This window comes from Pseudopodoces humilis, chromosome 9 (genome assembly GCF_049639895.1).
Source record: "Pseudopodoces humilis isolate 2021_Gansu_Grassland_sample_001 chromosome 9, ASM4963989v1, whole genome shotgun sequence".
Classification (NCBI taxonomy): Eukaryota; Metazoa; Chordata; class Aves; order Passeriformes; family Paridae; genus Pseudopodoces; species Pseudopodoces humilis.
The window spans coordinates 32,213,929-32,238,786 of record NC_142208.1 but is presented as its reverse complement, the minus strand read 5'-3'; the positions used below and the strand labels follow the sequence as shown (position 1 = coordinate 32,238,786).

Below are 24,858 nucleotides of genomic sequence, written 5' to 3'. Positions count from 1 at the left end.
CGGGCCCTTGTACCCGGGTCTGGTTTGAGGCATTTTTTACTCAGTTCTGGTTTGAGGCATTTTTTACCCAATTCTGGTGTCTCAGTCAGCTCGAGAATTCTCTTTAGTGACCCCCGGAGCGTCAAAGGCTGAGCCATCCCCGCGTGCCCAGCGACGCCTCTTGTAGTGATCACAAAACAAAGATGCAACCAAGCATGCTGCCCCTGAGGATTTATTTGAAATTGCAATGTAATAAATAAAATCAATGCCATATTATACTCGAGGACTAAATGATAACGATATTTAAAAACAAAAGTCTGAGATCCTGAGGGATTAAGGAAGAAGATGCTTCTTTGGAAGACTTTTTGCCAGCAATCTCTTTTGGGTTCTTTTGTCCAGCTCCTCCGTGATGTGGCCATCTGACAGGTTGTAAATACTTTCTCAATGAGGCAATCCTCCAATTTATTATTCACTGTTTTCCCAGTCTGTTCTCCCAAATCTGCCTGAATGCAGCCTGTGTGTCCCCATGGACGGGTGGATCCATATCCACAGCTCTGTTCCTGGCAGAGTTGGTCTCTGCACTGCAGCTGCTTCTCCGTCCTGCTGGAGACTTTTCCCTGGATTTCCTGGATCCATCTCCTACATCGAGGCATTTGATGGAGGCCTATTTGGACAAACTATGTCACTCCATACATCTTTTAAAGCAGTGCTGGTTTCTAACTGTCCCATTTAGAATGACAAAAGTTTATCTGTTGCTTTTGTAGTAGAATCAATTTCTAGGAAAAATGCCAAGCTGCAAAACCCAGTAAACACTGAACCACTGTGGAGCTGCAGAGGTATTTCCCAAAAGCCCGTATTTTCTGTAACAACAGGGTTCTTTCAGACTCAGGGACATGACCTACAGAGTTGCTGGTGTCCCCAGTTGAGGTTACTTCTATAAACTACCTGAAATGGAAGCTGACACGGCCAGTGCGGTGTGAGAGGTGGGCTCTGGGGCACAGCTTTGGTAGGGCTGATGGCAGGCAGGTGTCAGAGCAGGGCCCAGGGACTGTCCCCAGACCTGGCTCTGCAGGCCCTCAGAGCTCCTGGCAGCATCCTGAGGAGAGGACAGCCCAGGAGGAAAAGTGCAGATCTCCCATCTTTGAATTGTCTGTGGATAACTGAATTCACTTCTCTGTGGCCTGAGCACGAGGCAGCAGCATGGACAAGTCCTGTTCTCTGACACTCACAGGTTCAAACCTGTGCAAGTTGAACTTCAGGTTCTGATTTATAAAACAAAAAATGAGGTAGAGGAGGCACAAACACAGCCAGCAGCAAGGAGAAAAACATTGGGGTATCACCAAATCTGTGTTCAGCGCCTCTTGGCACCCAGTCCTTCCAGGAGGGACATGCTTTCCAAAGGTATTTTGGCTGCACAAGGACAGCACTGGAGCATTGAAATCCTTTAATTTGTTTTTCAGGCCAGTTACTTGTGAGAATTGATTGAGGGTTCCCAAGAAACATTTCAGACAACTGGTCTAGGTGGGACTGGGGGTCGTTGAGGTCCTGAGGAAGCTGCAGGAAGCTGGGTTTGGACTGGCTGCCTGAAGGGTGGAGAACACATTATGTTTAATGTTTCATGGCTTGAGACACCTGACATTCCTAAACCGGTTCTTTACCATTTCTAAACAGTTTCCAGCATTTACACCTAACTTCCTCTCCCTTGCTTAATTTACCTGTGTTTATGCCAACATTTTTCCTTCAAGCCTTTAATCTATTACAGCTCATGATGCTGCATGAAAAATCCCCTTAAGCAGGACACAAGACATCAATAACTTCACTTACAGCAACATAAACGTGGGAAAGATGAAGTGAAGAAGGTTTTAAATACTACAAACCTTGTACCAGGAAAATGCAATATGGTAAAAATATTGCGACTCGATGCAGCAGGCTGGAAAAAACATTGCAGAAAATCAGGTTAGCAGAAAACACAAAGTGTAGATAATTATTCAGTATTAAACTAACATCATTTTAGAACTAGTTCTCATTTGCTGGGACTTTCTTCATATTCTCTTGCAACATTTTGTTTTGATATTTTTTATTCAGTTTTATCAGAACTAGACCCACAGCCTGGCTAAGCAGCATCTCCAGTGTTTGGCCTAAGAAATAATACAGGTGGTTTCAATGTATCAAAAAGTCACAAAATCATGATGGACTGACTGTGTTGGAGGAAAAGCACTGTGCAGTTTGGATTACCCAACATGAAATAATCTAAGTCTGCATCCATTTTACCTGATTATTTCCCGTTTCATGACTTGCTCTGTTGCCTTGCTTTGGTTCCTGCCCACTGTTACTCCTGAAACAGAAAGCACATCATCAGGAAATCCTTCAGGGATGTAGCATTTTCCAAGGACAAAGCTACAACTCAGAGGTCTCGATTCTGCTTTGAGTCCATCCTGTTCTGGACTTGAGAAGCAATTTCAATATGCTTTGCCCCTGCATCCATAAAATATAATTATCAACAAAAATTAGGAAAGTGCAGTGGATTTGGGAGAAAATGCTTGAGAACAGACAACTGGAGTGTCTGGATTGCACTTCCAAGGAGCAGGGGATGGAGCTGTTAAACTCCCCAGCCCTGCTTTTAGCAGGGCAGTATGATATTTTAGGAGGTGTGGAATTTTTTGTGTAGATAAAGCATCCACGTGCCTCGCTGCACTGACGTGGAGCACACTCTCATGTTGGAATGGCACCTGTAAGAAGGGAAATACCTGTGCTGTCCTCTGCTTTTCCTGCAAAGTTTTCTCCTTATTGCATCACGTTTAAACACTGCTACTGCAGTGAGGATGGCTACAGGCAGCACAAGGAAGAAGAAAATCAGGAGCCCATCCCGGAGTGATGTATCTAGGGAAAAAGAATTGGAATAATGGAATTTAAAACATTAAAGATTTTTTTTTTGTTTTAAAAAATACAGCCTTCAAATTGTTGTAGAATCAAATTAATAACTTCACTGAAATTTATGACATGTTACAATCACAAAAGTAGGATTTGGCCTTATGGTATTACAAGTTCTCTCTGCCTTACTCACCCTATGTATATACAACATTTTTCCTTTTCCATAATTTTTTTCAATAATTCTAAAGCAGACAAACTCATTTTGTATTTGCTTACCACAACTGCTCTGCATGTTTGCTTCCCCTTCCTAAACTTTTAATAAATACAAAACATGTTTTCCCTTTCCCAAAGTACAAATTTAGTAAAATTCAATAGAGTTCCACAGAAAGTAACACAGATTTTCCTCAGAAAGCTATGGGTTATGAACTTAGACAAATCTTAGACAATCTCTTAGACATAAAGATTTTGTGTGTAAAGGCCAGGAAAAGCTACTTCAATATCAAATAATAATTTTTGTTCAAGTTAGTCCGTGATTTGTGTCTCATGCAATAGAAAAACAGTTAAAAGAAGCTGTCCTTAGTATTTTCTCAGTCCCTGGGGCAGACTGAGGGCCAGTTTCAGTGTCCTACCTGTGTGAGCTGGACCACTGTCAACACTGCCACCGTAGCCAGACTGGTTACAGAATGGAGGGGCCCATCCTGGATTGCAGTGGCAATTCCCGTTGTTGTTACACACCTACAGCCCAAACAAGAGGGAGTCATGAGTCAGGCAGGGACAGTTCCCATTGTTGTCACACCCCTTCAGCCCAAACACAGGGATTAGTCAGACAACACCTCCCTGAGAGTGGCCATGCAAACCTTTGGTGTGGATTTGGGGTTCCAGGCATGGAATTGCATGTGGAAACAAGAAATACTGTATAGTAATGCATAGAAATACATGAAATATTAACTGGGAATAAGCTTTGCCCCTCCATAAAATCCCAAAGCACTGAGGGATTCTGGTGCTCCGTGGTAATTCTCTCTACGTTAACATTTGTGTTATTTGCCTGCAATAAATCCCAGTCCAGAAACCTTCTTAGTTTTACAACCTTTGGACTCTGTTTTGATTTTTCAGAGAGACATACATAAATTAGGAATTACCAGACTGTCATCCTCAAAGGAATATTTTCCTTTTACAATTCACCAGCTCAGTAATAAAAAAATTCCTTTGGGAAATTCAGACAAAATACCTCTCAGTGTTAGTGCTAAGGGGTTTGTAGTGTTCTGGCAACAGGTAAAATAAGTGGATTTAACTTTTAATACAGATCAGGAAAAAGCAAAGCCACCTGCTTGGTTACTGCTTAAATCCAGGGAATTTGCACTGTCTAGAAACAGAGCACAAAGCACCATCTACTCACCCCATTATTATTACACTTCTGCTTTACATCACAGCTGTAGCCCAGATATCTTGCATCAACACATTCAAAACCTACACAGGCCTGGAACAAGTGATTAGTGTCTTGAAAACACAAAACTTTAAAAATCCCATCCTTTTATAAATATAAATGTAAATACAATAAGTGTAAATATAATATAAGTGTATATGTTTAAAAGTCTGCAGCTTTCACTTACATGTTACAAAAAAGGACTGATAAAACATTCAGAATGCCAGAATTTTTAACTTTATTTGTCTCAGGTTTGCTTAACTCTGTGGATGCACTTTGATGGAGTAATTTGGATGACTGAAAATATAGCACCCCAGCTTTTGAAGAGCTAATTAATTGTTTGTATGTATTGAATTCCAAAGATTTTTATTGTGTTATGGAATATGAACAAAAGAGACAGGTAATGTTTTTGGAAGTTCAGAACTTTCCACCTGGAATATATTCTGCCATGCTGCTGTGATTCCTCTTACCTTGTTCTCTCCACAGGCTGTCCCATCATGAACTTGAGCAGGATCAGGGATATCTGATCCTAAGTCAAAGTCAGAGGACCAGCATAAAACCCCGGACGCGTTATTGACAACGCTCCAGGCTGGAAGGTTTTGAAGGCTGACAGATGTGCACTGGAGCTTCCCACACAGACTGTGCCTGTATGGGATGAAGGACACTCAGAGACAAGGTGAACAGCATCAGTGCAAATCCATTCCAGCTTTTAAGCTTGCATTTAAAAAAAATATTCTTTTAAATCTCTCACTTTAAGGCTTTGTAACAAATATATATTTTTTTACATTGAAGATTTTAGGGTTAGCTTTGATTTGGTGGTGACTTACTGGACAGGGCATTTCTTGTACACTCCACCTTTCATTCCACAGTTTCCAAACCTATCTCCTTTAATATTTGCTTTTTCAAAGCATATATCAGGTGCTTTTCGTGCCCCTGTACAAAAAAATAAAAAAATACTGAATCTCAGTAAGGTGTCTGAAAAATACCAGGAAGAAAAATTGGAAATGTCTATCAGGAGCCTACAAATTAAATGTTAACCATACCTTTCCCATAGATAGATTCACACTGTGAATCAAAGCTCTGGCACACCCCATAGTAGCAATAAGCCTTGCTGTTGCTGCATGGGTGACCATTCATGATGTAAACATCATCTGGGCAGTAGGCAGTGCTTCCATTGCAGTACTCAGGGAGATCACAGACATCTTGTTTTGCTCTGCACTCTGCTCCTGCCACTCTGAACTAGCACCAGAGAGGGAGAACGCTTTTAATATTGCAACAGAGAAAGGGCTAGAGTGAAACAAAGACAGCTGGGAACGTTTAGTGATTTTAAGGAAGACAAATTCTCTTCTTACATACTCTCTTACCGGTGAATGTCATTGGAAAATATGTCAAGAGGAGCAGGATGGCTCTTTTCAGACATTAAAAAATCTCAGTGAATAGTAGCAATTTAGTTTAATAAAGCACTGCCTACCTTGCAGTTTTTGCAGCACAGTCCTTGGGCACATTGTGAGCCAGGTGTGAGTTTGCAGGTTGCAGCATCACAGCAGGGGTTGGAACATTCCTGAGAACATTGAAAGGGGACACCTTTATTTATTTCTGTATTTATTTATGTATTTATTTATTTCTATATAAAAATTATATATATAAAATATATAAATATATATATATAAATATATATTATTGTGGTAGTTTGGCACCACACAACCTCCACAATTATATATATTTTATATATTTATACATATTAATATATTTCTATATTAATAATACTATATAATATATACTATATAATATATACTATATAATATATACTATATAATATATAATATGATTTATATAATATATAATATCATTTATATAGATTATATTATATTATATATTTAATATATTATTATTTAATCTTTATAACTATTTATTTTTATTTATTCCTAGCCAGGAAAGTCTTCATCAGTCCACGTGGATGAACAAGCCAAACTTTAAATAACTATATGTGTCAGATTCTCACATTCTCCTGCTTTAAAAAGAACCAGCAGACCCTGTTGCTGTGTTTTATTTGTACAAGTCAGCAGAAAACACCTGTTTTGATGTGTTGTGGCACAGGGATGCCAACAGAACCAGGATTTGCTGGCAGCATTTTGATTTGCTGATACTTTTTTTGAGACACTTTTACCTTCTGAAGAATGAGAATTACCTTCTGTCCATCCTGTTATTGGAGGGACATTTTGACAGTGCAAATGTGACTCTTAAAAGTCATTTTGTATAGGCAAAGTTTAAGGGTTACAGTTAACAAACCTGTACAGTCTCTGTCATGGAACAGAAATATCCACAATGCTAAAACCAGCACAAAACCCAGTGGTGTTCCCACACACTCTGCTCTGAATTTCACTTCTTTCTCAGCAGTGCCTCAATGTTCTGTGAAGTCCAATAGCCCTTAACTGAGTCCACATCAAAATCAAAGCATGATTTTAAACTTCTACTAAAATTTATTTTGATAATCCTTGCAAAAATGCAAAATTACAAGGCAAACTCCTCAGACAGTAATGTAATTAGGCCATTATATCATTAGAATAATGATAAAATATAATAATGATAAAATATAATAATGATATAATATTCAACAAGTATCCAGCTCAATTTCATGCATTACCTGTGGTTTGCCACAGTCACATTCTTCATTGTTATCGACCACATTATTACCACAGACAGGTTCTTTGTACACATTACTCGTTTTGGGAGGATTTCTAAGGCAGTTTCCTCCTCCATTCAGAATAAAGGCCTCAAAATCATCAGCGCTACAGGTGCTGAAATTCCTGGATCCACTGGAAAGGATAATACTTTATTATTATAAATATTTTGCTTAGAGGAAAACATACAACTCCAACTCTTAAAATATTGTTGTTCCATAATAAATATTGTATGTCATAATGCTAGGAGAGCATGAAACAGTTAATTTTTATTTTACTTTGCATTAAAGTGAAGTACTAGAAGTTTAAAATACTATAGTAGTAATATATTATTAATTAAATAATTCCTATTATAATTGGAATGCTTTTAGAAGCCACAGACCATCAGATTATCTATTCTGGTGTCCTGTATGAAATGGACATTAGAAATTCTATACTGAGTCCCAAAATGTTTGATTAAAAAATATTCTCAGGAAAACATTCATCTTAACTTGGAGTCCCTAAGAACTGAGGAATGCACCTTCCCTTCCTAGAGTGGTTTTGTCCAGTGTACAGTTACCCTGATTTATTAATACAGCTGGGGATAAATAAAATATTATGATCTTTTTCTCTTAAGGGGAAGGCAAAGAACAAATGAGCTGAAGGAAATATAAACCAATAAGTTGGGGTTTTTTTTTTAATTATCTGTTAAACAATTTGTTGCATATTTGCACAAACCCAAATGTAAAGCATTCTCAAGAGGGTGAAAAAAACTCAGCAACACACTATTATTAAAAAAAATAATTAAGTCCAAATAGGACTTATTAGGGATGTTACAAATAAAGAAAGATTGGGTCAGAAAGCAGATAAAATTTCATATAAATTAAAATTATGTCAAATCCTAAGTCAGTGAATCCACCTCTGCGATTACATTTTTCAAACAACTCCCCATCCACTAAAGTTCTTCTAGATTCACAGGAGTTTCACAGCTTGCAAGGCATAGTGACTGCAAACAAAAGAAATTATTAAAGTAAATTAACTGGAAATCGTACTTATCTGTGCTGTGCATGATATAGGATGCAGGACACCTCTTATCATCATGTTTCATCCCAAGATTGTGCCCCAGTTCATGTGCAACTACTGTGGCGTGACGTAACATTTTGTTATGATTCAGCTAATAAAGAGAATCAAGTTCAAAAAAGTGAAACTAATGAAAATACTGATTCACTCTCACCACAAAGCTCTCAGGACTGGGAAGGCAGAATACCAAATTGTATTGTAAGGTGAAAGCAGCAAGGACTGACAATTTATTACTTTATTTTCAGGTAGGGCCAGATTCTGCCACTCCTTCCCTGTGGATCATATTCTAGATAATAAATTGGCAGCTGCTCTGGATCACCCCTGCACGTTTTATTCTGTGTGATTCTATTCTACTCTAACACTGTTAGACACTGATTTCAAAGGAGTCTTCAAAAACAAATGTACTGTGAAAGAACAGAATCTGCTTCTGAGATTGTCCACAATGTTGTGGCATCCATACTTTAAGGACAGGAACCTCTGGAATTACTGGTTCTGCCCCAAAGGTGGAGAAAAAGATAGTTTTGTACTAATTATTTAAAATTTTTTGCCTGTTTACAGCCCTATTGTGAGGAATTCTAGACACTCGAGACTACAGTGCATTATGTTCACTTTCTATTTATTTAAAGCGTAAAAAAACCCACCATTATTTTGTAGCTGCATTCCCATCCCAAAACCTCTGTGGTTATGAACTTTAATGGTATAAGGATTAGATTATGCAATACTGAGTTTGATGAATCAAAAAAAATTACCAAAAGAATTTGCTGAAGATTAAATGAGCCAAGTGGGCTGGAATTTGACAAAGAAATTGGGAAGTACTTAAAAAAAAAAAAAGGTGTAAAATATACCCAAGTCCTTACAAAAGAAACCCCATGAATGAAATCAGCCAACTCCAAGACCAGGGTGATTTGACCAAGTAGGTGAAGGACCAATTTCTTCCACACCCAAATTTTGATGTACTTACAGTGCTGATTGACCCTCCCTGGACATGTGAGCACACAGTACCCACAAAAGCCATTCCAATGGATCCACTGAAAGAGTTTCTCCCTCTGCAACAAAAACAGTTTGGAGGTGGTGGTAAAGATGGGTTGGAAGTTCATGATTTCTACTAAAAGACACTGACAAGTTGGAAAGAAATATTGCAAGGCAAAATTTGGTCTTCCTGAAGTCAAGAAGGAATTTATCACCACAGCAGGGTTTCATTCTAATTAATAATGAATATCTGAATAAGAGCTTGAAAATAATGATCAGTCACCTAAATCTGCTGTGTCAGTGCACTCAATTACAGAATGGCTAAGGTGGGAAGGGACCTCTGGAGGTCACCTTGTCCCTGGAGTTGATGAACTCTTAAGAATCCATTACAGTTTCTTGTCTTTTTTCCAGGTTAAACCATTTTGGAAGTGCAGAGAATTTTACTCTAGGTATATCTTAATTAATATACAAGCCCCAAATCATATACATTAACACTGGCAGCGTGGGTGGTTTTCCCACTGAATGCAAACTTACATTATGAGGTGACCAACGTCATTTCTTGAGCGCTTCAGAAGATCTTTCTGTCTCCAAGAAACAAACCTACTCAGCACATCTCCAGCTGAACCATCCATTACAGATATGTGGTTGGCATCTGTCCAAATCTCTAATCCAACCAAAACAATCTGGATGTTTAATGCTCTATACATCTGAAAAAAAAATTATAATTAATGTCCCTCAACTGTTCTGATGGAATTCTGAAAGATGACTTCATTACTATTGAGTAAACAATAAGCTGAACATAGTGATCGAGTCATAATTGCAGTTTCTTTGAAACTCAATACATGATATTTGTAATTATAAATGAAATATAAAGTATTTATAAATTGTAAACTGAAGAAAAAATATTTAGAATATAAAATGAAGTATAACTGAAAACAATCTACTTTGTGAAAGTACCTAAGCATATATTTTGGAAAGAAAGCTGCTCTTCTGAACACTATGATAAAATAGAAACTACGGAATCCAGGCAATTTATCTGACCTACCCCATCAACATAATTAATCAGCTCCACTGTTTCCTTTTGCACTGCAGCAGGATCAGAATTCTTCATCAAAAACTGTAAAATACCATAACAATGTCAGAGGATAAAAATTAGTAAAACAATAAAATGTATTTAGTATTGGATGATATAATTACCCTGTTGTGATCCACAACCACAAATAATTCTACATAACTTTTCTGGGGCAGGACAGCTCGCTTCTCCTGCAAATGAGAAAGCACAGGAAGTTAAGATAACGAGTTTGCAATGTTGCATTTTGTAATGTGGCCTCAATTTGTGTTAGATTACCACAGAAACCTCTCTGTGCCAGTAATTCACACCAGGTCAGACACTGGGATGCACGAGCTGAAAGGCAGCTTGTGCATTTCATGTCCTACCCACGGCTGTCCTGGGCAGCCTCTGCTCGTCCACTACAGGGTTGCTTCAAGCTACGTGAGATCCCCATTGTGCTGATCTTCTGTTCCAGGATTTCCTCAGCAGGGCTCCCACCAGCTCGGTGTCCAGAAAATGAAGGCCACAAGGAAATGTCCTGCCAGGTCAATCCCAGCTGCAGTGATGCTGTGCCAGAGCAGGAGCCCTGCAGATGCCTTGGACTGCAGCTCAAGGGAGAAACAGAAATGTATTTACCCTGAGGAGCCTGTCCCTGCTGGAGGTGCTGTTTGATGAAAATGTGTATTTCACAGACTGCTTCTCATGCTCCAGGCTGCCATTCAGCACCCCACAGTGGAAGGGGATACCCTGCACATCTTCCAGTTCGTAAAGCACATGTTCAAATGTGCTGGATGTGTTGAGGGGCTCCATTCCGTACCATCTGCCTCCAATGTAGAGAATTCCCCTAACAATCATAATAGAATGAAACATTATTTCATCATTTTTCCCTCGTGGTTATGACTAGATTAATGAATAACAGCTGGATGCTTAGACACTATGTTGAAATAAATTATTATTTTAAATTATATTAATAGGGGGGTAAGTTCAAGTGCCCAATAAAAGACAAACCAGAATTTATTTAAAATACTCAACAAGTGTGGATTTATTGAATTTAGACAAGAAAGTAAAAACAGAAAGTGAAGCCAAATTGTTAGTAAATGAGTCTGGATTGTGGGAACAGAGCTGATGCAAAGGGTCCCTTTCAGCCTTTATCTCTATTCATTTAAAGGACTGCCAGGATATGTCCTGATGTACTGTTAGTGACATCTCTCTGTGAAACTTCACCTGAAAGGTACATGAATGAATTTTATCCCATTTGTGATTTTATTGTATTTGAAACACAAAATATCAGTTCCAATTTGAACAAAATTATTTTCATGGAAATGGTTTGTCTTTTGAAATGTGTCCATTCATAAGACAAAGTTGTTTGCAGGAGTGTTTTAAGTTCAACAAAAGCTTCATCAAGGTAAGATTTTTTTCTACAAAAGTGTCTCTGGTCACGACATTCACATCAAGTACGAGAAGCCCAGGTTCTGCCTGTATTTATTAGTTTCTCTCATATTTTTCTCATATCTTTTTTTTCTGTGAAAGAATTTTGGAAAGGGGGAAATAAGCAGGAGTTGAGGGAAACTATAACACCTATAATGAGTTTCAGCTTCATCAAAAGGTGAAATATAAAAAAAAAATAGGAAGAGGAAATACCTAAGGCCATCACATGTGCTAAGAGCAAGTGTGGAGTCAGCAATTCCTTCAACAGTGCCATGATAATAACAGTGTGTCTGAAATGCAACAAACCCACATGATTAGTGACACAACAAGGTGGTTGCCTTCAACTGCAAACTTATTTTCTAACTAACCATATTATTTGCATGACATCAGGGCTGGCTGTTAGAAATTTACAGAGATCCCTGCTTGGAAAGTAATCCTGATCTTCTTGGAGGAGAATATCCCTTGATATGAGTACAGCCAGCTTTTTAGTTTAACCCATCACCATCTTTTATAAAAGTATTTTAATCTACATTGCTCATCCTGTTCTTAGAGTCCACTCAAAGGCTGCTCTGAGATCTTTCAATTAAGTCTCACTGAGCTCACGTGCAGTTTAGAGCTGAAATTAAATTTAGAAGTATTTCTAAGGCTTGTTTGATACCAGATTTAAAACTATACAGCTTTGATGCTACCATTGCACCTTAAACTGCACATTATGCAAAGGTGGCTCAAATTCAAGCTTGGCATAATCTCCTGGCAAATCCTTTCCCACCTTGGGGAACAGGGGTGCTGCATCCCACAAACAGCCCACTCCCTCATGCACCTCATGTTTAGATCACTGGTAACTGTTAAACAGAAATGCTCCACTGAGAAAACTCACAAAAATCTTATTCCCAGCAAATACATTTTTTCTTGGCTTCTCTGGTTTTTCAGAGAAAATTCTGACACAAAGACTAAGTTTATTTATTATGCACAATACCTCATTTTTGGATAGTGTTGCCTGCAGTTTCCCATTTTCCCCATATGTGTACAGCTTAAAGTCATCACTGAGAAGCTTTCTGGAAACAAAAATAAACTACTGCTCACTTAATGGTCTAGAAACAAGAAACAAGTCAAGAGTCCTGGTAAGTGCTACATTCTGTTAGCAGCACACTCAATGCTAAATTATTATTAAAATCCAAGCACATGAAACAAAATATTTTAAAATGAGCTGGAAAATATTTGGAAAATATTTTAGAAAATACTTTTAACTTATTTGGAAAATAAGTTATTTTGAAACTTATTGTTATTTGTTTTAACTAAAATATTCATAGAGAGGAATCTAAGCAGACTCAGTTGCATAAAGACCTGGCCTATTACAGGCTCAGGAATGAGGAACAAGAGAAACAGAAAAATTTCTTCAAATTCAACACAGCTAAAACTCCTCTGCCCTGCTTATAAACTAATGTTGAACTGAATTCTAATTTTCCATAAGGATTTTCTGAAATGTTCTATCTTGCACTGCTAATAAAAAAAATAATCAAAATAAATTTCTTCACAGCTAGAAAAACTATTCCCTTCTATTTGCAAGGTATTACCATAACAGAGATGCTATATTTAACATTATTTAATAGAGTTGTTTTGTAGTTGCTACAATCTGCCATTTAAATGGTTTCTTCTGAATTTTTTTCAGTATAAAAATGCTGGTCTGTATGCAACTAACCCCCTGAAACAAGACAACTCCTTAGAACACTCTATCACATACTTATTTTTCTTCAGCTTTAGGAGGTATGTTCCATTTCTGGTTTTAACTGAGTAAGAAAGATTGTCATCTGAATGCTCCTGAAAACAGAACAAAAGATGTCACTTAATTAGGTGATTTTTCTATTCGCTTTTGTTAATTCCATGTTTTGCTTGACATGAGAGGCCCAACTACTGTGTATGTTTTAAGTAAAAAAACAGAGATTCCTAACCCTCTTCCTTTCATATTTCAAACTCTCAGCAGCAAACTGAACATGCTTTCCTAGGTAAAGTTTAAATTCAATGAATCTATATTTTCATTTAAACAGGAGGGCACAGCCCATGAGTGCACTCTTTGCTAAGTACCACATCATATTTGTGACACTCCTTGTGTAAATCAGACGAATGACTCCCAGTCTTTTATCCCCTAATTGGTTTGCACAAAGATGACTAATGCTGTTTCATTAACAGTTACTTCAGTAAATTAACTCTTTATCTGGCACAAAGGTAAGTTACCTCAGAACTGAAGAATTAAGGCTCAGCTTTCTCTTTTACCTGATCTTTTAACCTGTGCCACTCTGTGGGACCATTTTTATCCTTTGGGTGCTACATGGCTGAAATCCTCTGGTTATTATCCAAAGACCAGAACACGGACAGCATGGATGTTAGCTCAAGCTCAACATCTAATCCAACTCAGAAGAAATGAAAGCATTCTGTTTTACAAGGTCATTAACAGGATTAGAAGTTTGGAAGGCACTCAGAGTACAATCACAGAGTTTTTGGGAAAAAAATTTACTTAAAACTATTTGAAAACACTAAGAATCAGAAGAGAGAGTGTGAGGCACATTTCATTACTAAAATCTATATATACCATCCAGTGTATGTGTGTGTAATGTAGGATAGTGTTTGAAAAATAGCAACAATCAGAAGAAAAGAAAATTAGATAGAACAACAAACCTCATGAGAAAATGGGGGATGTTTCTCTCTGCCTGTCAGACTTCGAGGAATGATTATTTCTAATGTAGAAAGTCCGGACTTGTGTTCAGAGGATACAGCTGAAAATAAAGTTTGAAATTGGTAAAGAATCAGAAAGGATAGGGCATTATGTTGGCACCTCCACAGTGGTGATAGACAAAAGCCTCCTCTGATCCAGCCAGAAACGGAGAAATACTTCAGGAATGATTAAACAGACTTTAAAACAAGTTACTTCATATTAAAGCTGGGGTCTTCTAGAGCACACAAATTAAAACTACCAAAGCATTGAAATAAAATCTTAATTCTCTCATATTCTGGATTATTAACTTTGTGACTTTGTCACTTTTTCTTCCATGACTGACACTTTTAACCCGATGTACCACAGAAAACTGGTGCAACTGGCCTTCTCCTTTCTCCATTGTCCTGAATAAGGAATACTTTTAGTTGTCCTCTGGATGCAATTTGTCCTCCTCCTATGTGGAAGAAAATGTGGCTCACCAGGCTGCCTCCTGCCATTGCCTAATCTTGCATTTTGTTTGTTCTAGCAAGTCAGATCTTTGCAAAAGGTTTGTAGCCTTTTACATGATATCAGAATTATCTCCAGAACAACATGCTAATGCAGGAAGCTAAAGATAAGAAGCCTGCCAAGTATCTGGTTTCAGGTAAATGGTTTTAGAAAGACAAAAACAATCTCTAGTGACTTCTTAAAAAATTGTGTGAAGTTGAATTAATCTACCTTTTTCTCATCTGCTCATCATCTGCTTTGATCAACAAAGACACAACCATTGCTTTTAAACAGAATCAACAATAACATGAGTTTTAACAATGGAAGTGGTTCCTTCCTTATTAAATTGTTCTTTCATAAAGAAACAAAGAGATTTCTTCACATTTGTAGTAGCAGAAAGTCACCCTCAGCCTCCCACATTCCTGTGAAATTAATTTATAATTGCAAAAAAGTCACACAGCCAGCCATTCAAAGTGAGGAGGGTTCTCCAGTGTAATGATGATCTCTACCTGTTAGATAGCATCAGGATTTTTAAAAGCTAGGTGCAGGTAGGTTTAACAGTACAGGCTGCAATTGCAATCAAAATATGGAAGCTGATATTAGCAAACCAGTCTGAAAAGAATATCAGCGCTTGATATTGTGATTTTGCTCTTAATCTTCAATAATTTTATCTAAATCACAAAATCCATTCTCTTCCATGAGTCAAGTGTATGTTGAACTAACCATGGAGATGCTCTTTTAACAATTCAAACTTTGACACCTGAAAGCAGGAAACCATCTTTTATGCATGTCATAAAAATACCACTTTCTAAGAAACATTTCAGGTGTTAAATCTAAAATGTGATGCCAAATCATAAATTGAGATGAGTTAATGAAAAATTACAATGAAATCGTAGGAATTTCCCTCACATTAATGAAGAAGAAATGTTTTTCTACAGTCTCTACTATTGATGAGAGTGACAGCAACTGCAGTTGTCACAACCAGTGTCCTGCACAGAAAATATGTATTTATATACCTACAACATCCAGGTGGGAAAAAAAACCACAAAGAACTCAACTATGAAAAGTTTCAAGCTGTAATCTTCCCCAAGATTTTCTCAATGAGCAGGGCTGCACAGGGAGAGCTGTGCATCATTACAATCAGGGTCCAAGCAGACTTGGAGAAACTTTCTAAATATGTAAAAAAAGAAAGCTTACCTTTTATCCAGAAAGGGTTTCCAGTAAATATTAGTCCAAAAGTGAAGAAAAATAGGCTGTGCATTAACATGACTTCCCAGAGAAACTACTCCAGCATCCGAGCTGGCTCTGGCTGCTCTGCAGGGAACCAGAAGAACGAGAACCGTCTGCTCCAAAGGTAAACAACAGAAAAAGCTCTCCAATACTGCATCTCTGCTGAGGAAATGGGAAGTAAAATTTAATCCACTAGGCTTGCGAGAAAACTGGTCAGACAGCCTAATGCAAATAAAAAGCAGCACATTCTTAAATGCTGATTGGAGAAAGAGCGTGTCCCGTGTTGGGGTCAAACTGGTTTGTTCTAAAGGACTTTCATCCCACAGTGAGATCATATGAGATTAGAAATATAAAATATTGCTACTGAAAAATACAGTGTTTAGGATGTTTATCCTGGCTACTGCCAGCTCAATAAAAAACTAGCGTGAATCAATTAATTCTTAGAAGTTTCAGCTTCTTGTCTTCCATTTTTTCATCTTTATTTTAAAATATAATGCATATGAACACATGAAAATCCCCAAAACACCGGTTCTACCCAGTCCCTTCTATGTTAAACACAATTATCCTCACCAAAATAATTTTGTGCAGATCATTGTTCTTCCAGGATGAGAGTAATCTTCCACACAACCACGTTGTCACCAAAAGCAGAAAATAAACGCTGCTAAAACTGGATGAGTTTGCAATGCATTTCAGAAGTATCAAGCGTATTTAGAAACACAAAAATGAGACTGAAACAACACACTCAAACATTTACATTAATTAATTTTAATTAATTCCTTGATTAAAGGAGTGAAAATTCAGTTTTCCTTTGCTGGTAAGTCTAATAAAACAATGCCTTAAGTGACAGAAAGCAGAATGCTGGCTGTATTTGCAGTATTATTTGTCAAAGCCCGTTCAGGTCCATTTCCCGAGAGTCACAGACGGAAAACACCCTGAACATTCCTGTACTGAGCACTGGGTGGAAGCAGAACTTGATACCCTCATTCCCGGGTGTGTGTCTGCCACAGCCTCAGGAGCAGCATTCCCCAACTCCTGAAGGTGAGATCCTACTGAAAATTAAATGAACCCCATATTTTATTTATGGCCTCTTTTATTCATAGCCTCTCTCCTGTGCCATGCACTATCAGGACACAACTCGGGAGAACCCCGCTGCTCCAGGTTTTGACATAATAGCAAGTTTCACAGAATCCAAGAATCATTTCAGTTGGAAAAGCCCTTTGAGATGTTGAGTCCAACAGGGGAGCCTGTTCAGTGCTGGATCCCCACACTGTGGGGGAAGAACCTTCTCCTAAGCTCTACCCTAGACCCTGGCACAGCTTCTGGGCCAGTCTCTTCTCCCAAGCAAGCAGTGACAGGACAAGAGGACATCCTCCTAAGCTGCACCACACGTTTAGGGTGAATATTACGAGGAAATTCTTATCGGAAGTGATTAAATATTGGAATGGGCTGCCCAGGGAGGTGGGGGGGGGGTGGTCAGAGGTGTTTAAGAAACGACTGGACGTAGCGCTCGGTGCCAAGGTACGGTTTGCACGGCGCTGTTGGGTCATGTATTGGACTACTATTGTAATCTCAAAGGTGTTTTCCACACTTAACTCCGGGTCTCTGCGCCCTCCGCCACCTCCGGCTCTGGGTGTCTCTCCCCGGGCTCTCGGAGTCGCTCCCCGGGCTCTGGGTATCTCTCCCCGGGCTCTGGGAGTCGCTCCCCTGGCTCTGGGTATCTCTCCCCGGGCTCTGGGAGTCGCTCCCCGGGCTCTGGGTATCTCTCCCCGGGCTCTGGGAGTCGCTCCCCGGGCTCTGGGAGTCGCTCCCCGGGCTCTGGGAGTCGCTCCCCGGGCTCTGGGAGTCGCTCCCCGGGCTCTGGGTACCACTCCCCCGGCTCTGGGAGTCTCTCCCCGGGCTCTGGGAGTCGCTCCCCGGGCTCTGGGAGTCGCTCCCCGGGCTCTGGGAGTCTCTCCCCGGGCTCTGGGTATCTCTCCCCGGGCTCTGGGAGTCTCTCCCCGGGCTCTGGGTGTCTCTCCCCGGGCTCCGGGAGTCGCTCCCCGGGCTCCGGGAGTCGCTCCCCGGGCTCCGGGAGTCGCTCCCCGGCCTCTGGGTAGCTCTCCCCAGGCCGTGGGCGCCTCTGCCGCCCCCGGCTCTCCCTCGGGCAGTTCCCGCCGCTGCCCAGGGCGCACGCGCGGGGCCCTCGCGCCGGCGCGTCCCGGCCGCGGCGGCCGCTGAGGGTCGGGCGGTGCCGCTCCCCCGGCCGGGTATCCCCGCCGGGCGCTCCCCGCGGCTCCGCCATGTCCAGCGGCTGCGCGGCGGCGGAGGAGGAGGAGGAGGAAGGAGGCCGAGAGCCGCGCTGTGTGTCGGCGCGGTGCTCCTGGCCCTGTGCGCCGCCGGGCGGCCTGGCCCGGGCGCTGTGCCTGCGGCGGGGTGCGGGGGACAGCGAGCCCGGGTGAGGGCGGCGGGCGGCGAGAGGGAACGCCGGGCTGGGCCGGGCGGGAGCGGGGCTGGAAGGACAACACGTGTCGCTTCCCCCCCGCAGCAGCGAGGCCGTGGTGGCGGAGCGGCGGGCGGGCGGCGAGGAGCCCTGCGAGCTGCGGCTGCAGTGCCGGCCCGGCGCCGAGATGGTGTCCGTGGGGATCGTGAGCCAGGCCCGGAACATGGAGGTGTACGTGGGTGAGGAGTACTGCGGCACCGGCCGGGGACAGAGCCGCGGCGCCCGCCCGGCCCTGGGGTGAGTGGTGGGTACGGGCGGGGTTGGGTCCCGCACACGCTCGGGCAGCCTTGTGCTCTGTGTGTGCCTCTGAGGTGTTCCTGTGGTTAGAGACCTGAGGTCTGTAACAAGGCTGAGGGAATTGAGGTTGTTCAGCCTGGTGTAGAGGAGGCGCCTGGGGAGACCCTGGAGCCATTTCCATTGCCTGAAAGGGTTTCGAGAGAGCTGGAGAGGGACTTTGGACAAGGGCTGGGGAGAGATAGGACTGGGGGGAATGGCTTCTCGCTGACAGAGGGCAGGGTTAGGTGGGATTAGGAAGAAATTCCTCCCTGTGAGGGTGGGAAGGCTCTGGCACAGGTTCCCAGAGAAACTGTGGCTGCCCTTGGATCCCTGGAAGTGTCCAAGGCCAAGTTGGACAGGGTTTGGAGCAGCCCGGGGCAGTGGAAGGTGTCCCAGCCCATGGCAGGGGGTGGGTGACTTTTAAGGTTCCTTCCAACCCAACGCATGCTTGGGTTCTATGGAAGATCTGATGTCTCTTTGATAAGTAGTCATCTCACACTTCAAAGCACAAGAGAGAAGATTTTAAAAAGATGGTTTTATTTTCACTTTTAATACTTCCTTCCATGCTTTGCCGGGGGAAATAAAGCAATATTTCTGTTTTGTTTTGAAGTCATTACATGGCACATCTGCTGCTTAATTAGCTAAACAGAAACCAGTCGACTCAGAGCCTCAGGGAGGATGTGTGAATAATGTACTGAACCTCAAAAACTTCTCTGATGCACAGTGCATGCACACATACAAGTAATTTTTTACATAAATATTTGATAAGATTCATTACAAGTTGCATATAAGCATTAAAACTGCTCTTAGAAAATAAAATCTGCTAAAAACAAGAAACTGAAACTGCTGTTGGAAACCATAAATCTGCATTAGAAATGTGTTCCAGTCAGTCTTGTTTCTTATCTAAATATGTACCAGTATAGTGTATTTCTACAACAGAAAATAAGTTGTTTGTATATTTATGTCACAGCTTATTTATTTTATTTTTCTAGTGAAACTGATGAGGCTACTTTATACCACAAGTACCTTAAGTTTGAATGCCCTGCAGCCTCCTGTAGAATTAAGGTAAGGAGTTGAACAGCATTGCTTTATTGTTCTTTTACATTTTTAATAATTTAATTGACTAAATTGCATTGCTCTTAGTAAAATTATTGGTTTTATACACTTCATCTGTTCACATAATCACGTAAAAATCTGTTGGCTGGTAGTTTTTCTTGGCAGAGTGCTCCTTTTAAAATGGTATCTCTGTTTTCTTTCCATGAAGACTTTATATAATATAGATAATTTAGTCTTACAGAAAAGAAACATAAACCAGATAAACTGCAGATCTGTGATTAGAACTGTCAGCTCCGGGGTTAAATAAACCTGTGAAAATTGTGTGGCCACAACTCTTAAATGCTTAGAAAATCTTTATTTATCTTTGGGGCACTCAGGTACTGTTCCAGTCAGAATTTTATGGGAAATAATAACAAGGAGAAATTGGCTTAATTTCCCTGGAAAAAGAGTTCATCATGGTTTTTCCCAAGACTCAAAGAACAATGCATTGTCCCCTATGTACAAAGAAAACACAAATTGTTTCTTTCCCTAACTAAAGTATTTTTTTTCCTTCTTGCGATAGCTGCTCTCCTTTGGTGAGAAACACAGAGTACTCATCAGTAAAATAATTCTAGAAGTGAAAGCAGTGTCTGCAAAACTAGCAACTGATTTTCCTTCACTAGGATCAAGCATAGATCTAGACAGAGTGCAAAGTATAATGGAATCCATGGGATCTAAGTTGTCTCCAGGTGCTCAGCAGCTCATGGACATGGTCCGGTGTCAGCAGAAAGTAAGTCACTTTTCCACAAACACAAACTGGCACTTTACCAGTTAAGAATGTTCTAAAAAGATGTTTGGGGTTTTTTAATCTGCACTTTCTGCCATTTTCATCCTGATTTACCTGTTGCCACTTGAATGAGTGCAGATTGTGTACTCCAGGATTATTATTATTATTATATGCATTGTTATAATTTTAAGCTTCACTGCCATCCTGTTCTCCTTTTGCCTGTTTCCACTGTCAGTGCTAGACAAGGAGGATGGGCATTTTCTCTAGAATGTTTGGGGTGTAGATAGATGGGCTGGTTTGTCTCTTTAATGGTCATTATAACCATGTCACCTTCAACTAAAAGGAATGTGCTCTCAGAGAAAATTTACTTTAGATCCTAATCCTGCAAGGTGGGCTGTATCATCAGACTCCTGAAACCATCTGATGTTAATCATTCAGTTTTGGAGACACAGCATGGTAAAAATGAAGTCAGTAAAGTTCTTTTCTTACTTAGACACTGACAAGATAATTAACACTTCATACTTTAAAGGAATGTAGTTCAAAGCTACTTTTCAAATCTTTACTAGTAGAATGCTGGGTTATAAAGTATCTGTGGTTACTGCTGTCTAATTTCCAGTCTATTTGAATACTCAAATGGGTTTTTCTCCCCATCAGAACAATTTCCCTCTTGGAGACAAACTGAGTTGGATCTTGGGGAACAATTCCAACTTTGGGAGTGACCGTGCAATAGATGGATTGCGCAGTGCAGCTCTTCAGTCATCACTGAGTCCATCAGCCACTGAACCTTTGCCTGTTAAAAATCATTTAACAAGTGAAGCAGTGTATAAAGATCTAAAAATAACTCGTGATCTGAACTCAGAGGTACCTGAAAGAGGGAATACTTTGGATTCTGAAAGACTTCCTACCCAGCAAAATGCAGTTGACCTCAGGAATGATTTGAAAGTCGGGGGATCTTTGCAGGTGCAGCAACAAGCAGGTGAAACTCCAAACGTGGCCAACCCACAGGTGCTTCTTCCTTTTCTTCAAAACTTGTGCACTCAGGTGAATCACCTTCGGCTCAAGGATGGAGAGAGGCACCTCGGGAAGAGTTCAGTGGCTAAAGAGGAAGGTGTTCAGAGTGCTGGGTGAGTTAAATCTGGTGAATCTCTCAAAGTAGTGTTGACTGCTCATTGACAAGTTTAAACAAAATCCATAATATAAGCATTTTCTTCTCATTAGCAGCACTAGTGAGTCTTAGAGTATGTGGTTTTAAAGGCTGTGTGGTGATGAGCATTACAATTTTTCAGATGAGCTGCTTGAATGTAGGAATTTTTCAGAAGAAAGCACGTTTCTTCATACACATTTAGCTTGTCTTTCTCATCTACTGTATTTTCATTATGATAACTTCTAGCCCTAAATTCCTACGTCATCCCTTTTACACACAATGTGGCACAATCTTTCTGCTGTACTTGGTGTGTATCATCCCATTGATTTTCCTGTTCCTCCTCACTTGTTGGCATTTACAGTGCAGGTGTCACAGTTACACAGTTTGGTACCTCATGAACAATACTGGAACTCCTGAGATGTAGGAATCAGGATTTAATGGAGACTGAATATCTCAGCTCCAGTATTTTTAAAGAATGCAGATGTAAACCCATAAAGTTGTGTAGTTTGGATAACTTTTGAATAATTTTTGGTGACAAGGACAGTCTGCCGTGCTGACAGAATATAAATGTGTATATTGTTGACTTGTGTGGATTTTGTTTTATGTAACTAAGCTCTCTAATGCATAATTGAGCCTTTGAAAAAAACAAGGTTGAAAGAAGATGATTATATACAATAGCATGTTTATGAAAAAAAAATAGAGATTTAATGTGTGGCAGGGAGGGTATTTTTCTTGTGCTAAAAATCTAATGTCATCCAAAGTTCATTGCCTAATCAATGAAATTTTACATTTAAAAGATGTTCAGGTGCCCAGATCTCTGTATTGCCCCTTGTCATTAAGAAATAGGGTATTCTTATTCTTATATTTGCTCTTCTTACAGAGTGGAACAACAGCCTATTTGCTCCTATTTGGAAAAGATAATTTCAAAAAACCTGGATCTGATGGAGAAGAAACTAATGGACTATATTGACTGCCAAATCCAGGCTCTTCAGACACACATAGACAATAAAATGTTTCTCTTGATGGACTTGGTTCAGAACTCAAAGCCAAACAAAATTTCCCAAGCACACTATGATTCTAATGAGGGGTTTTCTAATGGAGAGAGGTAGAAGGATTCAGAAGCAGGGTTTCAATGTGAACACTTTAAGAGTAATTACACTTTACAAAGCTTAGTATTTATGCAGTTAAAGCTATAAAGAACCTCAGTGTTGTTAACTTGCATTTTGTTACTGTAATTCTATCCACTGTTGTACACACTTGCTAGTTTTATGAAAGATCTTAAGAATATGTGCTTTTTCCTAAGTATGAGAGTTTTGTATGCCCTTTGTGGCTTATTTATTTAAAGAACATTGCTAGAAGCTGTATGAACAGTTCCCCAGTTCCAGTTTGAATAATGGACTACTCTAAATAAACTGAGTTACTGCTTATCTTTTTACCTACATGTAATCAGTTCACTTTTTTGGGTTGTATTAATTTTCATTGTGAAATGTATTATCAGTATTACAGAATGTAGTTTGTTTGTGCTTTTGTTGAAGATATTTATTGTTCCAGCTCTGAGAGGAAGGTTGGATTGTCATTTCCTGATTTGAGCAGTTTAAGGAGCTGTGTTTAGAGAGCTTGGGAAACCTGAACTCAGACTGGGTTCTTTGGAGGGTTTGTTGGCTGTACAGGCACCTGAATTAGGAATCCAGGCTCCTTAAGAGATACCTAAAACAAGCCTCTGATACCTTTTTCCTTCCTAAACTACCCAAGTGTGCAGGAACAAGTGAAATGAATGCTTACTCAGCAGTCTTTGTCCAGGTTTCATTATCCTAAGAAGTGCAAGTACTTCACTGATGGTTCCTCTCAAGTGGATGTTGTTCCCAGACTGGATGTGCTGGGGTAGCTCCAGAAGTCCAGAGGAGTTTTCCTTACTGCAGCACACTTCCTTTAACCTGTTGGGGTCAGTTTTGCTGTAGGAGGTAGGAATGTGACTCCAAATCCCTCTTCTGTGGAAGGCTGAGTTTCAAATTCCATTCTATTTGTTGCTCTTGGATTCTGGGGTGCACCATTTAAATTGGAGGGTGTAGGGACTTGATGGTAAACCCCTCAGTTGGGATGCACAAACATTTTTGGCAGAAGCTATTGTTGGGGAAGCAAGTGTTGACTCAAAAGCAGCATAAGCATGTACGAGCCAGTGTCCTTATTTACTCTGCCTGATATTTTCTCCTCCAGGAAAACTCATGTTTTTTGAAGACTGTCAGATCCTGATGGTAGTAAACCCACAGAAGTAGATTTGGAAGAGAGGATAATCTACTTTGAAAAGACTTCTTGCAGTTGTCCCTGATCTTAACTCCTACCAGTTTTGTTTTTTTTTTAAAGACAAAAGGATCTTGTACTTCATACAGAGATTAAAACCACTACTGCCAGAGTGTAGAAGTTGTATTGTTGCAGGTTTGGTGTTTTTTCAGTTTCTACTTCAGTGAGGGATTCTGTGTAGAGAGAAAAGTGTTTAAAGTTTAGAATAGTATATGATTTAACTGGGAATTAAATAAACTTTTTTTCAGATATTTTCATTTGACATGACCCACACAGAGTGCAAATCCCGAATATGTAGTACTGAAGAGTTGTAAGAATTGATAATAAAACAATCCTGCAGAACATCATGATGTTCAGTTCTTTGGTATTGCTGCAGCCAGGTTTCTGCCAAGCAGTGCTGTCACCATGAGAGAGATTTGAGACATTTGATAAAGCAAAGCTGGGCAAAAAAAAAAGCAACTTGGGGTTCTGGTGGTTTTCTATCTGCTCCTCAGTAAAACTCATTCTGTTTTATAATACTGTGTGTTCTGTTTGCACTTGAATCCTTTTCACATTACACATATGTCCACTTCCACATGTATGGATGCAAAATCTTTTACTATTCAAATCAATGGGAATGTACCTAAAATGTTGCTAGAGTTTAGAAAGTTCAATTATTAAAAGAAAAATGTTCTGAGCACTATTAAGAGCAAGATTAATTCTAAATATTTCCTAGATGTGATACCTGAAAGCAAGTGGCCCAATTGCTTTTCTCAGGTGGAGCTTTGGGCTCCATTAAAGTGAGAGCAACAAGCACGGTGGGAGTAGCAATTCAAGCTTTTAAAAACAGCTTTTCCATATTTTGTAGTTTCTGTTTGCTCTGTACCTGACCACTGTAGATCAGACTGCAAATGGCACCAAAGCTGAGCTGTGTTACAAACATCTCTGCAGCTCTAATTTAAAGGCTTGGTTT

The 24,858-nt window shown here is 40.1% G+C and overlaps 2 protein-coding genes across 2 annotated transcripts; one reads left to right on the top strand and one right to left on the bottom strand.

The window, feature by feature from the left end:
• Positions 1–114: 114 nt before the first annotated feature.
• Positions 115–16,021, bottom strand: LOC102100556 (disintegrin and metalloproteinase domain-containing protein 9-like). Its single transcript, XM_014257695.2, has 22 exons — positions 15,855–16,021; positions 14,135–14,232; positions 13,203–13,279; positions 12,438–12,516; positions 11,675–11,751; positions 10,670–10,877; positions 10,180–10,245; positions 10,028–10,099; positions 9,517–9,689; positions 8,975–9,059; positions 7,986–8,107; positions 6,918–7,089; positions 5,745–5,834; positions 5,317–5,512; positions 5,101–5,206; positions 4,744–4,918; positions 4,247–4,327; positions 3,480–3,585; positions 2,727–2,859; positions 2,251–2,314; positions 1,857–1,909; positions 115–1,562 (listed from the first exon to the last, which is right to left on the bottom strand). The coding sequence occupies exons 1-22, from the start codon at positions 15,922–15,924 to the stop codon at positions 1,484–1,486; spliced, it is 2,382 nt and encodes a 793-aa protein (XP_014113170.1). The 5' UTR covers positions 15,925–16,021; the 3' UTR covers positions 115–1,483.
• A 2,079-nt stretch (positions 16,022–18,100) lies between these two features.
• Positions 18,101–24,422, top strand: C9H10orf88 (chromosome 9 C10orf88 homolog). Its single transcript, XM_014257736.2, has 6 exons — positions 18,101–18,321; positions 18,412–18,603; positions 19,635–19,707; positions 20,261–20,467; positions 21,119–21,588; positions 22,489–24,422. The coding sequence occupies exons 1-6, from the start codon at positions 18,167–18,169 to the stop codon at positions 22,715–22,717; spliced, it is 1,326 nt and encodes a 441-aa protein (XP_014113211.2). The 5' UTR covers positions 18,101–18,166; the 3' UTR covers positions 22,718–24,422.
• Positions 24,423–24,858: the final 436 nt, after the last annotated feature.